Consider the following 14547-nt stretch of genomic DNA (forward strand, 5'->3'; position numbering starts at 1 on the left):
AAGCCAAAGATGTAGAAATAGAGACAACAATCTTATGAGTAACAGCTGGAATGTTGTTGCTCAAATTGTTTGTATTAGAGAAAAGGGAGGCAGAGATGGATGCAAACCCAGCGTATCATCTTACATATGTTTTGTCCATTAGAGCAGAAACTGTGGAGAGCTGTTTGCCCTGTAACTTGGATCATCCCGTTGCAATTACTGCTCTGTGACAGAGTCCACTGATAGATCCTGCCCTCAGGCAAATGCTTTTACAAAGCTGTTGTTCAGGTCCTCCAGCCAGGTTTCTAAGTATCTCTGTTAGGAGCTGGCATTAGGATGGTGATGCTGGTAGATCATACCCCATTCACACCAAACCACCTGAATCTCTAGCTTTAAGTGATGTGACACTGCTGCCCACACGGCCACAGTGGAGTACGCATTCCCTTTGTGTGCCAGCATACTTAATGCCATCCTTCCTTCCTCTAATGGCTGTTCTGGCAGAGTACATGGCAGAAGTGAGGCCTAGGAATGGGGCTGGGTGGAGTGGGAATGCTCTCCAGGGCAGCTGAGTGAGCAGAAAAGTTAAACTGTGCAGGGGAGGATGTAGACAGAGTCACATTCAGGAAAGGAATATTACTGAATGGACAGGGAGGTGGAAATACTAGATTAGCCAAGACCTAACATGGGCTAAAGATGCTTGAATCACCTGGATGCAGAAATGAGTGGGAGTGTAGAAGCAATGCCATGGATGGCAGTAGCAAAGTACAGTGTGTCATGCTCAGTGGATGGCCCAAAGCACTGCCTCAGGTACCCATCCAAGGTTTCAGTATCCAAATCCCCTTTCAGGTACACAGAAAGAAACTTGGTACATCCAAACAGATTATATTTCAATGAGCAGCCCACAGCCTACATATAACATGGAGGCAAGAGCAGAGAGCACCTCCTGAATCCCTAGAGACTGCAGTGGTGGGTATTACCTGAGAAAACTCCCTGGACCAGCTGGCAGGGGGCATCTTTGGGTGATTATCAATAATAATCACAGTCCCCATTGCATCTGGCTGCTGTGTGATCAGCGTGCTGTTCTGCATTTGGCTGCATCTCTGTAAAAATGCCTGGTGAGGAGTCAGATCCTGGAATGCTTGGCAGCACAAACTCACTACCACACCCCATCAGTGAGAGTGGGGGCTGTGACAGTGCAGCCTTTCCAGTGCACCTTGGGCTGAGGGACAAAGCATCTGCCCTACAACCACTGCACTCTGGCACCTGCAATGTGTGGCATGGCTTAAGGAGGGCTGTGGAAAAGCCCTGCAAAGTTTGAGTTCTATCCTGAATGACTGGGTGGGCCTGAAACTCCCTAGCTAAGCCTCTGTCTAGGTGAAACATGAGCCTAGTATGATGGAATTGGCAAAACCTGTTTTGTAAGGACCAAGCTTATTTGGCCTTGATGATGACATGTTAATTAGCTGTATCTTATTAACTTTTACTGTTCACATTGTGTTCAGTGGGTGGATACACCCATAGAAGTTCAAGCTATTTTTAAACTGATCCAAGTGTGAGCACTGAGGCCTCGCCTTGGCCAGGAGCTGAGTTTGGTATAAATTAGCTGAGTGTGGTGGGCTGTGGCAAACAGGGTGGTACAAACAAGAACTGTTTCCATTGCGTGGGCAGTGGATTAACAGCTGACAGAAAGACATGTGAGACTGCTGGAAAGGCATACAGCAATCTTATTGTGGACTGATCTGATTAGCAGCCTGTGCTGGCATCTGCTATAATCACCGGCAGAGATCGGTGTGGGGGGACGTGGTGACGCCAATGTCTGAGACACTGTGGGAGCAGCGTGGCCAAGGCTCAACCATTACGTGAGGAGCTGAGCTCTGTGCAAGAGCCTGATGCTCACATGTGGCTGTGCTGCCTCCCTGGAGTGGTGACAGGGGATGGTCAGCTGTGTGTGAGAGAAACATTTCTGCAGTACTGCCTATCCCTCTATCAATTCTAAATAAACATTAACAGTGTCATGTCCTTTCTACACCATAATCTCAATTTCCTGAATTAATACTCATATTAATCTGAAATTAAAGAGAAGGCTGAAAAATTAAAAAATAGAATTAATTTGTAAGGATGGTGCTACACTCCAATTTTCTAAAAATGACAATGGATCAGACACCCAATACAGGGACAAGGACTTCCCTGGCTGTGCTGGCCACACTATTTTTGACACAGGCTATTGGCTTTCTTGGCCACCTGGGCACACACTGGCTCATGTTCCGTTGCTGTTGACCAGCACCCCCAGGTCCCTTGCTGCTGGGCAGCTTTCCAGCCCTTTCCCAGCCTGCAGCCCTGCATGGGGTTGCTGTGACCCAAGTGCAGGATCTGGCACTTGGCCTTGTTGAAGCTCACACAACTGGCCTCAGCCCACTGATCCAGCCTGTCCTGATCCCTCGGCACAGCTACAGTGAAAAAGATCAATTGTACTTCACAGGTGTGTGAACTATTCAGAACTGTTTCAAAGTGCAGGTAGATATGCTGCTCTAGGTAAACCTGTTTTAGCGGGGGGGGGTTGGACAAGATGATCTCCAGCCTTTCTGTGATTTCCGTGATTCCAGGTGTTTGAAGTTAGGCAAGATGGATCCTGTGCTTCCAATCAAGATTGTCTGATATGGATGCCATCTACCAATATCTTAAATATAAAAGGCAGTAACACACTTTTCATCAGGTTCAAGACAGAAATGCTAGAAAGGGAGTTGAACACATCTAAGAAAAAAAATTCAAAGAGAAAAATCTTACAAGTTTTTACTTGAAGTTATATTCTGCATTCATTATGCAGGTGCAGAGGACTTAGGGCTCTAATGAAATTAACATTTTGAAATTCAAAAAAGCTGTTTGTCCTAAAAGTGGGAGTGATTAGGAGTCTTCAATAAAATAAAAAATAATTTAAAATGCAGTCTTCTTTTGTGTTTTAAAACACTGTTGGTAATTGAAATGGAAATACAATTCTTCATATGAATGCTGGAACATTTATCCAACTTTTCTGTTGAGAAATGGAGCAGCGCTTTTCATGTTTCATGTTGTAAGTACTTCCATTACCACCAGTTTACCTAAAAACTTTCCTACTTTTCAAGAGTCTGCTGAAATAATTATAAGCCACCTCTCTTATTCCCCCTTCCTTCCCCCAATCCCCACTCTGCTTTAAGAGTGTTTCTGAAAATGGAGGCTTACACATTTGTTAGACTTTCACTGTATAAAAATGTACAGTGGCTTTATTGACATGTACATTCCATTATGTTTACAGCTGCAAGATATGAGGCACACTCAGTATTGCACTTCATTAAAATTTCAGGCTCAAACATAACCCAGAAGTTCAAATGAAACTGCTGTTGTAATTTAATATTTCTTATACAGGACAAACATTGATACCTTTATATACAGGGTGATACTTGTTACATTTATGACTTCCTAACACATTTTTTTATAACAGTCTAGGAAATAAACCAGAATATTCCTCTTTCCCATCCCCACTTGTGATGCGTTACAATTGTACAAGATTACAAAAAGTCAGTATACAATAATCAATATTTTTTCTTTCTCCTGAAAGCCAGCATCATTCATAGTCCACAGACACACAGATCCTTTAATAACAATTGTTTATTTGTAAATGTCCAATGTTTCCTAGCCGATGACTGTAATGGCCACATGCAAACACCTCACAAATTTTGATGTCTCAGTTCAAAAAATGTCAATATCTCACAGCAAGAATTATGTACATGGTATTTGGCATCCTTCTTGCACTGTAAATTGTTCCTTTTACCTGGGTTATGGAATGGTCCCATCCTCATCCCAGCAGGATTTTGTTTTCAGGACACTTGAGGGATGAGGGCACCTGTTTTGCTCTGGTTAAAAAAAATTGCTATTCTAAAAAGTGTGTGCATTTCTGCAAACCCCACAACCCAGAGCAAATTCTTCACCAGTGGGTGGATGGACAACATGAAGTGGACATTCTGTTCCTTCAAGTTGTTTACCTTTGGGACCTACAGTGAATGTAAGGGTAAGGGAAAAAAAAAGAATAAATTAATGCTTGCAGACAATGTAAACAGACATCTATTACATTTCCTCTAAAAAAAATCCAAACTAAATGAAAAGAATAAAAAAAGATCAAACTGCCATTTAATTAAAAGCAATCAAATTCAAATTTAAAAAGGCAAGATGCTTATAGACAGTCACTTAAGGAAGTTTTATCTCATTAATACTGTGGAAGAAATTTATACAAGGTAAGAGAAAAATTGAATAATGAACAAGAGTTACATTCTGCAGTAAAAAATAATTCTAAGGTTATAGCAGGAATTGTAATGTATTTGTTTACTTATTTTATGTAAATATCTTGAAGAAAAGATCAGACTTTCAACCCCCAATCATTTACTAGCAGAACATTGATATAGAGCACATGAACTTAGTAATTAAGGCATTGAGGCAATAGTTTGCAGGTAATGGCTACCTTACTACACATACATCACTTAATAATGTGTCAATTTTATCAATATACCATTTTACACACCATTCTACATCTGGAGTCTGACCTGGTATAGGGAAATTGAAATGTCTTTCTCTATCGAAGTTCCTAATGTTTAAATGATCATTGCAATGACATTGCCAGAAAACCAAAAAAATATCACCAAGAAAAGCTAATATCAATTAGAGCTTGTAATTTATTTCAGAATTCAGTGTAATAAAGTTGCTTTGTCAAAGTCCTACCTGCAGGACAGTGTGGGAGCTCTTCTTTAGGGATGCTTGTCATTCTTTGGAAATCATCATGGCAAGCATTGCAAAAATGCGTTGTCCCGAAACAGAAAAAAACAGCAACTGAACAGCAGTAGCGGCATTTGTACTCTAAGAAATCTGTACCGTGTTTGGGACACATCTGAACAAGGAAAGCAAACACCAGTCAGTGAGGCAGCCATGTTCTCACAATCCCAACAACTCACTTCTACATTCTGTACAATATATTAATGGTATATACAATATTGTTCAATACATGTAATTACAAATGGCCGTGAATTACTGTATAGCTCAGGTACTCAGGGTTTCAGAATGAAATAAAAACATGAATAGAAGTTATTTACTCACCTGAGCCCTTGAAACATCAGAGCAGGCACCACAAATAAGTTCTCTTGGATCATAGTCATCTCCTTGTCCAGCCTCAGCATCACAACGAGCTTCGCCACCAAAATATGCCTTAATTGCATATAGAAATGATTGGATGTTAAACCAGAGACAATTATTCTTTTAACTATTCTTTTCAGTTTAACCAATTCCATTTATAAGGGGAATATGACAAATGACTGCCATTTCAGTGGCCTCCACTATTCTGAACTCTCTTGATTCTGTAGGTACGTGGTTTGGAGTCACCCAGAGAATGTCCCTCAGTCTCAGGATGAACAAGACCAAAAACTGCAACATCTCCTGCTCTATGCCAGCGACTGTAAGGCTTTTGGAACAGCATTTGGATGCTCTATGAGACCTATGTCAGAATTAAGTAGCAGCTTGAGGTGAATAGGTACTGGAGGAGGTAGGTACTGTACTGCACCTTCTTCTAAGTGGCCATTGACTCAAGGTGCTTTTGGTTTCTGAGCTGCTCTGTATACATGCTTGAGCTTTACTAGCTAGGATACTGTGTACATCTCATTAGCCCAACACTTGATTTTTTAAAATCAAGTGTTATTATGAGTCTACAAGCAACATCTTTTCCTGCCTTTCAGCTCCATACACAATGTATTAAACATAGGGTCTGTTTTAAGAAATTACTTGTGAAATGGTAACATCCATTTAATAAATCCTACCATACCTTTTTGCACTTGTAGCAAACATAATAAGCATATCTGTTCATAGCATAGCCAGCTGGGTCATTATAAAACCTAACACCTGGCGTTGTGATGGCCTCACTCTTGTGCAGCCCTTCATACTCCAATCTCATTAGCGCTTTTCTCCTTACATCTTCATAGAGTTCTTTGATTGGATCAAGCAAATCCTTTAACACTGTGTGATTGATTTTGTTCTGAAATAAAAACAAAGCTGATTAAAGTATCATGCATCTTTATCCCAACAGCTATGATAATTTGTGTTATAGACACAAATAGCATGAGAGATGTCATAAAAACATATGGGCCTATTTCAAAAAACAGCTGATACAGAATGTACTCTGTTTGCTGTAAAAATGGTATCCAGGAATGCTTTTTCTATGGCCTGTTGTGACATGGGAACATCAGCCCTTCCAAGAGACTAACAGCCAAGGAGGTGGTGAAGAGTATATGAAACATTCACCACAGGAATAATCTCATTGTGTATTTTCTGTAATTTTGGTCCTTTTTGGCTTACTGTTGAGCAAGTAAGCATAATGACCGACAGTCCTCTATGGCAGTTCTTTATCAATTAGTGACCACAAGCTACTGCCATTAATTACCACAACACAACATGACAGAAGAACCATAGCATGCAGAATAGCTGACTATTCCCAAATTTCAAATTCCTAGGGTGGGGTAAGGTGCTCTTCTTTCCAGCAGCTATTATGTGCTTTTGCTTACAGCAATTTTTTAGAGTACAAGAAGAATTGTTAGCAACTTAGCTGAACTAAGTACATGTATTCTTTGGCTCTGCTCTCACACTGAAAAGAAAAAAGCAGCTTTAAAATGGTTAGTAAAATGGAGAATTCCTGTTTCAAGACACTGTGCTTTAAGATTACTTCTTTCCCTCCCCACTATCACCAATACTAGGAATTTGCAAGCTGATGTTGGTAAGAATGAAACAATATTAAGACAATGTCTGACCTATGTTTTCTTTTTAAGAGGACACCTCAGAAAACAGTAGGAGAAAGTCAAAAGATGCATCAATGCTAGTCTTTCTATAGCAACAAGTGGAATTAAGAAAACAAGTAATGTATAACTCATTTATACTGTACCAAGCAATACAGTATTAACAAGACAAAAGAAAAAAAAGAAAAAAAGAAAAAAGAGAAAAGCAAAGTATCAGGTGCGTTTCTTGACTTTGGCAGGCACATAGCTCATTTACCTTGCAAATTGGGCAGGACATAAACCCAAAAGTTATCCTTGGACCAAGCCATCTGTTTTCTAGTACTCGTTGACAGCATTGCAAATGGAAAACATGGCTGCAGTCCAGCTTTAGAAAAGAGTAAGTGTAAGTAAATATTGAAGTTACATTAACCACTAAAGTAGAAGCAGTTATTTGCTTTTAAGTAGCAACATATATCAATTCCAATATTAATTTGAAATCCTAGAAGACCCCTATTTTCTTCTTAACAACAAGAAAGAAAATAAAATGGGCATTAAAATTATAACCATGCCAAGATCACCTATGGATATATGAAATACATGTGAATTATACCAACTAATTACCTCAGTTGTTTTACTCCTTTACAAAATACCATGTATTTTAATAAAGTAGACATAGTAAACTGAATTGATCCAATCTGCTTTCTTGAAATAGAATGCCAGACAAAAACAAAACTTAAAGTAGCCTAACTATTGTTACGGTGTCTGTTTTCAAATTTTGAAGAGCATAACTTGAAAGACTTTATATTTTCACTTCCTTCATACAACACATTACAATCCTAATAGAAATCTCTTAAAAAGGGGAAAAACAAACAAACAAAAAACCTGGATAGCTGGTGCTGCTGAAAGTGCTTCAGTGAAGCAGATCATGCACATGTCATCAGCATCTTGCTTCAGAGTTGTAGCGTTTTTATCGCAGCCATGCAGGCACGGCAAACAGTGCTCTTCGTTCTTCACGCCTCCGCAGGGGTGGCCGCAGGGGTGTGTCTTGCTGCAGGCAATCTTGGCGTACTCCTAAACAAACGTAAAGTAGAGAGTTAATCATCTCTTCCCCTTCACTGACTGTTCTGACAGTGTCGCCTTTTGAAGGACTGCTGGTCCATGCAATAAACTGAGATGGAAGAATCATGGTTTAATATTGTCTGCTGCTGCCTCAGGTACTCGGGAAAAGCTGAACGTTGTGTACTTGTAATAACAATGTTTCCTTTGTTTACCTACGCTGCTCTTGAATGCAAATGGCTAAAAATGAAACCATGATTTAAAACTTTCAACAGAAAGAGAACTGTTCTTTGATCCTGTGTGCTTTTTATGTATTGAGTGCTTCCTGCATAAATACTGCTGACCTGTATTAACAGCCTTTAAGATTTCTGCAGATTTTGGAGAAGTTTCAAGTAACTCACTCTTAAGAATACACTATAAGCTAACCATTAATCAGCATAAAGTGATTTTACATGGAAATGGATTTTTTACCACCTCTAATTCCCATCCCTACTAAACAGAAAACTTGTAAAAGTTACCCAGAAGCTAGCAACAAATTGAACTGAATTTAAGCAACTGTAATGAACTGTTACTCAACAGCTCATTAATGAACTGTAATATGTCTTCATAGGCTGACAGAGGAAAAAAAGATGACCAATTTGCTTCACTTTGACAGAAACAGGTAAGAAAAGTAAGTAAACAGGTAAGGCAAAGTAAAAAACTGGTTATGATTTGGTCCTCTGCCAATTGCACCCAGTGTAGGACACAGAAACACTCAGGATACATGGATACAGATGATAAACCCGGCCAAGTCTGGAATGTTCTACACTCACATAATACACAGGCTCTTGAGCAAACTCTTTTCATCAAGCTTTCCAGTACATTTGACTTAGTATACTGACAGTGTGTAGTTTACTTTATAATTGCAAGACTGTTGTGAAAACTTGAGGTACTTTTGAAGATAATAATGAAACTACCCAGTATGTAAGTTGACTATTACTGTTCATAGTCTGTAATTAAAATACAAATTTACAAATTCAGAAGTATTTGAATGGTAATATTCAATATTAGAACCTTTTCATATGACAGATCTGATTTAAAATGGACCACAGGGATAAACAAGGTTTATTCAAAATAAGAAGCCCATTTCATCCTATGCTCTCTTCTATGTATGTAATTAATGGAGATTGATACTTGCTAATACACACCTGGCAGTCTGCATCAGAACAAACACTTCCCACTGCTGATAATTCTGTTCCACTCCTACATCCACAGAAGCGACATGCTTCAGAACTGCTGGTGGTCGGTTTGCCTATAGTGTAAGAGAGAACAAGGCCAAAAATGTTCTCATGAAACACGAGGGACTGACACTCTATCAGACATCAAAGCAGCATTCACAGAAAACAACCAGAAAGCCAACAAATCTTATGCAGTTAAACTATTCTACTTTTATTAACAAATATTTAAAAGCATTGCCCTAAAGCAGGTGAAGATCACAATATCAGGATAAAGAACAAGTAATAACAGTTGTGTTTTACCTGTCTGTTCTCTGAACTCCACCATGGCCTTCATAGTTTTAGAATCTGCTAATGCCATCAGCCAGAAGAGTTTGGTCCTACCACAGCCCTCGTGGAGATCAACTTTGATAGCTTCTTCTTCTTCTTTGAACACCTGTCAAGTTAACCAAACAGATACTAAATGGCATGTTTAATTAGAGCATGGACTTGTCACTGTTTTTTCTGTTGCTCTCTCTTTGGATTTAGACCAGGCATTTTACAGATTCTGTGAGATTGTCTACTGCAAGCTGTCTTTCTTTCATACTTCCATAACTTGTACATCTTGCAGATATGCATGATAAAGGTTTAATGTTTTTAGAAGTAAAAATGAATAAAATTAACTCTTGGCATGGCAACTAACTAACATGGCAGAGAAACAACAGTGCAGCAATGCTAAGAATAGAGCTGCACATATTTTTTCTGATTTAATAAATACAGAGCTTGGACTTCATAATTCCTACCCAACACATCCAGTAGGCCACAGAACATTAAAAAGCACAAGATAATATCAGAAATATCTTCATATAACTATGCTAGTAGTTTATCAAAGCAACATTGAGAATCAGGGTCTTAATAACAAGTACTATAGAGTAACAATTATAGAAATGTGTGATATTAATATTTTTGACTTTCACATAAATACACAGTGGATACTTTTGGCTACAATGAGGAAAATATAAAGTTTTTGCAAATTAGAAAAATAAAAACTGCAAGATATCCTTAGGGAATTTCATGCAGTCGCTTCTTTTGCTCCTTTCCCAACCTTTGAAGGCAGTTCTGTTTGCATTTGTTTCACCTGTAATGCAAGGAAAGTTAGAATTTTCCCTGGTATGGATGTATACAACTCACTCTAATTTTTACTAGAATCAGAAAAAAAAACCTCTAACTGCTTCACAAAGTATTCACATAAGCACATCTGAGTAACTTATAGGCTGTCCTTTCTGGAGGGGACAGAAAATACATTAAACAAGTATAGGAAGCAAACAGAAAATAGGACAGAGGGAACATGACAGAATTGAAACTGAATCTGAGAGGCTCAACATATGAGATGTAAAGGTAAAAGTGGTGAATAAAGAGCAGAACTTTAAACATGCTTTTAGAAGTAAATAGGAAAATCTGGTAAGTAGCTATTTTGGACAAATAAAAGGAAAAATGGAAGGTTTTCTATGAGATAAGGACTTACTTTTTATCAACTGTAATCTGAACAGGCTATATAGGAGAAATCAGAAAAATGAATGAGACTAGACTGTGCTGTGCCATGACAGAAGAGTAGACATAAAATGATCTTCTTAGGATGATGCAACAGGAAAATTTCAAAGGGGATTGCAAAGACTCTGGCTAAGAACTAGAAGACAGCAGACACCCATGGCAGTGCCAGGCTGAAACTACACTGCAAATGCTGTGGCACCAGAGGAGTGTTTCACTGGAGAGTGAAACTCAGTACCAAAAGTCTGATGTTTACACCAAATGTGCTCTAGAGCAGCTTATCCCTTGCACTGAAGGACCATTTGCAGTGTGTCTCTGCATCTATCTTTTGATTTGCTTTTAGTTTCACCTAAAAGCAAACAAAACCAGTTCAGTTCATGCACTCCAAGGCTGCTCAGTAACAGAAAACACTGTACTTTAAGGAGACATGATCATCTTCTTAAAAAGTGAATATAGATGCATTGTAGGAGAGGGAGATGAGGACTGAGTTCCACTGAAGTAACTTTATTAATGACATTTATTATTTTAATCCTTGTACAATTATTAAGTAGTCAGAGGAAAAAGGGAAAATAAAGGATCACAACAAACCATAAATGAGGAATAGAGGCAGGAAAGAGGAAATGTTCAAGAATTCTAGAGGTAAAAGCATCTTCAACATCAATTTCAATGACAAAAACAAAAAAATCCAAAGAAAAGGATAAAAGAATACCACAGAAGAATAAAACTTAGCAGAGTACACAGCAAGTTATAAAAACTCATATCTAGTCAAAGTTTCAATCCTAAAAACAAACCCAAAAGAAGTCAGGAAATTTTCAAGCTTATGGATAGGGCAACATATTTCTGTTTTAAAACATATTTGTATTTTAGAACGTAGTGAAAGCTAGAGGAATCTTGAAAAATAAGAGAAAACTCATAGGGGAACCAGTAGGAAAATTTGTTGTCAAATCATCTTCCTGGATATTAAAAAGGAATACACATACATTAGAAATGAAGAGGTTGTCAAGCACTGACTCCTATGACAGAAGTAGTAAAGAAGATAAAATTTAACAGGAATAAAGAACCAACATATACTAAAGAAAGTCTATGCAGCTTCTAAATTCTCCTAAAAAAGCATTCCTAACCAAGAGAGAAAAAGCTGATGTAGCATAGGAACTCGAATTAGGAACTACTGCGAGATTTTCTAATCTCTGTGAAAGATAAAGGACACGAGAACATAACCAAAAACAACTGAAGAGCATTAACTGGAAACACATCTATCCCATCTCCAAAATAAAATATAACACCCTTTTCAGATTCAGTGTTTGCTACTACCTTTTGGTTCTATTTTATTTATATAAATATGCACACCATGATGCAGTACACACAACAGGGGGCCATGTATACTCTACCTGTCTCTGGTGAGTTTTTGTTCGCCGATGGAGATGAAGGAATCGGTCACAGTCTGTGCACAAATTCCCACAGACATTACATAAAATGATTGCAGCAGTTTCACCATCATCATGGTTATCACACATTGGCTGAGAGAAAAAAGAAAAGAAATAATTTCTCTTTATTAAGTCCTGCACTTCCTTTCAGCATCTGTTTTTATTCTCCCCTCACACACCCTACACTACCCCTCCAATTTATAAAAGTGGATAAAGAGGTTGTTTGGACTATTAATGCTATCTTTAGAATAATCAGTATATAAACAATTATTCCTTGACACAAATCCCCTCAATTTCTGACATCAGTTTTTCCTCATACTCCTCATCTGTTATTTTGAGATATACCAAAAACGTGTTTTTCAATAATAACATTGAGACATCACTTTAAACTAGTCTGAGAAGAGGTTTACGTGGTAACAAGGGGTTATGGGCATGTTAACAGAAAAGTTCAGAGATATGAGTACTCAGGTCAGTCAACAGGCATGGTATTTACCCTTCATTACTTTGATATGGTATGTTTACTCTTTTCAAACATCTAAACAAAGCTGTAGGTCACCCATACCTCAAAGACAGTATGATTGAAGTCACAAACTTCAAAATCCATCATAAAAATAAGTTGTGCTACTGACAGAATTTTTTAAAAATTTCAGCAGGGTTCTATTTTGCAATTCAAAATATCCCTGCAAATAGATTTCAACAACTGATTTTGACTATGCACATCCCTGAGAACAAGTTTCCATGGTAATACATGGTCCCTTGTAACACATGGCTTCCATGATACTCTCATGCAAGTTAGAACAGAGCTCTCTCAAAGCAGTTCTGGTAGGGAGACACACAGTTCACCTAAACATGTGAATATCCTGATGTGGAACAAGACTGGGGAATTTCAGGCTTGGGTTCAGCAGCTTGAATAACTGCTAAACAATGTCTTGGCTGCTCCTCTGACATCTCCAAGACCTTTGACTTTCTGAATCACCTCAGAAACCTCTGTGTTAGCTTCTCAGCAGGGTTTTATTCCTTGCTGCTGCTGCAGCTCTATGCCTCCTGTATTCTGTTTCTATCTACGCTAAACTGCTTTGGATGCTTCTTTGCTCCAAATATGCTTGGTTGCCATTGCACACCCATCCCTTGCTTCCCACAGGGATCCACCTAACCAAGATTTAGAGACCAGCTTCATTACTGTACTATTTCTAAAATGGTATTAAAAAATCACAAGCTTTTTGTCATACGGAAAAGTACGGGCATTTTGTCAACTGAAAAGTATGGAGACAATCGTATTCCACATCAAATTTATAAATCCTCTGAGTCAATGGCAGTTTTACTAAATTCAGTTAGAAGGAATTTCTCCCTGGGGTAATCATTCTCTAGTGAGATGGGGAAGAGGAAGCTAAATTACGGAGTAGTAGTTACTGAGTAACACAAAAGAATCGATTTTATTTTGTGACAAGGATTAAGACAAAGAAAAAGCTCTGATAGGTGCTGTACAAACTGAGTCAATCTACTAAAAAACTCATGCCACAGGTGTTAGGAAGGCCTTGTTTCATCCTGAATATTGGCAGAACTGCAATATTCCTGTTTTATGTTGGAACTTCTGTTTTCTGGGCAATACTTATCTAGAATGCAAATACTTCAAACATACACACAATCCCCACTGGGACGGAAGAAAAACAATAAAGGCCAATTTTACTATTCTCTATCATTATTCTAAATTCTTTGATGAGTGAATATATCAAAACAAACACAAAACTGAATGATTTTCAGTCTCACCATCTGTTTCTGTTGCCCATCCTTTCCCATCCATCTTCCTGAGGATAGTCTATCAACATGATCCTGATCAAGTACACAGAGGGATGCTAAGGCCAGCCACAGCTATTGAAAAGCAAGGTAGAATTAAATGTCTTAGACATATTAAAATCAAACTAAATACTGAAGAGAGAAACTTTGTCAGCTAAGAATGTCACCTGCAAACTCTATTACTGTTAGCTGGAACCTGCTCATACAATCTAAGTTTATTTTCCCAAATAAGTCAGGAACACAATAAAACTTAAAGGAACACAATAAAACTTATTTAACTTTTGGGAACTACCTTGTTTCTTTCAGGTATGTCACTTTATGATTATAAATACAGTAGTCATCACACAAGAAAGAAAAAAGTGAAGAAAGATCAACCAAAGCACATTATGAAGAAATATGACAAATACAGACTTGCACATTGACCCAAACATTGCAGGCTTTGGGGAAGAAGAAATTCAAGGACACAGACTAATAAAATCAATCCCAAAAACAACCACCCAAAAACCTGAGCACAGTGAGACTGATTTCCCTGTTCCCTCCTCACTGCATAGGGCAATTGGCATTACCTAGAAAAGGGCTCTGAGCTAATTAGTCAAAGGAAGCTTTTCTCTCTTCTCCACTGACTACAGGGAAATCCTGAACAGGTGAGCTACACGAGGGTAATTTGTCACTGCAAACAAAACTGAAAGGCACTTGACAGCTGATTTTTGGAGCAATCTTTAATCAAACCTCTGATTTGAACAGAATTGCTTTTGTTGAGAAACTGTACTGGAC

At 38.3% G+C, this 14547-nt stretch overlaps 1 protein-coding gene across 1 annotated transcript in view; it reads right to left on the reverse strand.

Moving 5' to 3' along the window:
• Window positions 1-3198: 3198 nt before the first annotated feature.
• MYCBP2 (MYC binding protein 2) overlaps window positions 3199-14547 on the reverse strand; it is a 175269-nt gene continuing 163920 nt past the window's right edge. Inside the window, exons 74-83 of the mRNA XM_059466971.1 lie at window positions 13747-13848; window positions 11944-12072; window positions 9332-9464; window positions 9002-9105; window positions 7641-7829; window positions 7036-7143; window positions 5816-6025; window positions 5098-5205; window positions 4726-4891; window positions 3199-4004 (exon numbers count right to left, since the gene is read on the reverse strand). Coding sequence (XP_059322954.1) covers window positions 3889-4004; window positions 4726-4891; window positions 5098-5205; window positions 5816-6025; window positions 7036-7143; window positions 7641-7829; window positions 9002-9105; window positions 9332-9464; window positions 11944-12072; window positions 13747-13848 — 1365 coding nt within the window. The 3' untranslated portion in view covers window positions 3199-3888. The remainder of the gene's footprint in view (window positions 4005-4725; window positions 4892-5097; window positions 5206-5815; window positions 6026-7035; window positions 7144-7640; window positions 7830-9001; window positions 9106-9331; window positions 9465-11943; window positions 12073-13746; window positions 13849-14547) is intronic.

This window comes from Ammospiza nelsoni, chromosome 2 (assembly GCF_027579445.1).
Source record: "Ammospiza nelsoni isolate bAmmNel1 chromosome 2, bAmmNel1.pri, whole genome shotgun sequence".
NCBI classification, from domain to species: Eukaryota; Metazoa; Chordata; class Aves; order Passeriformes; family Passerellidae; genus Ammospiza; species Ammospiza nelsoni.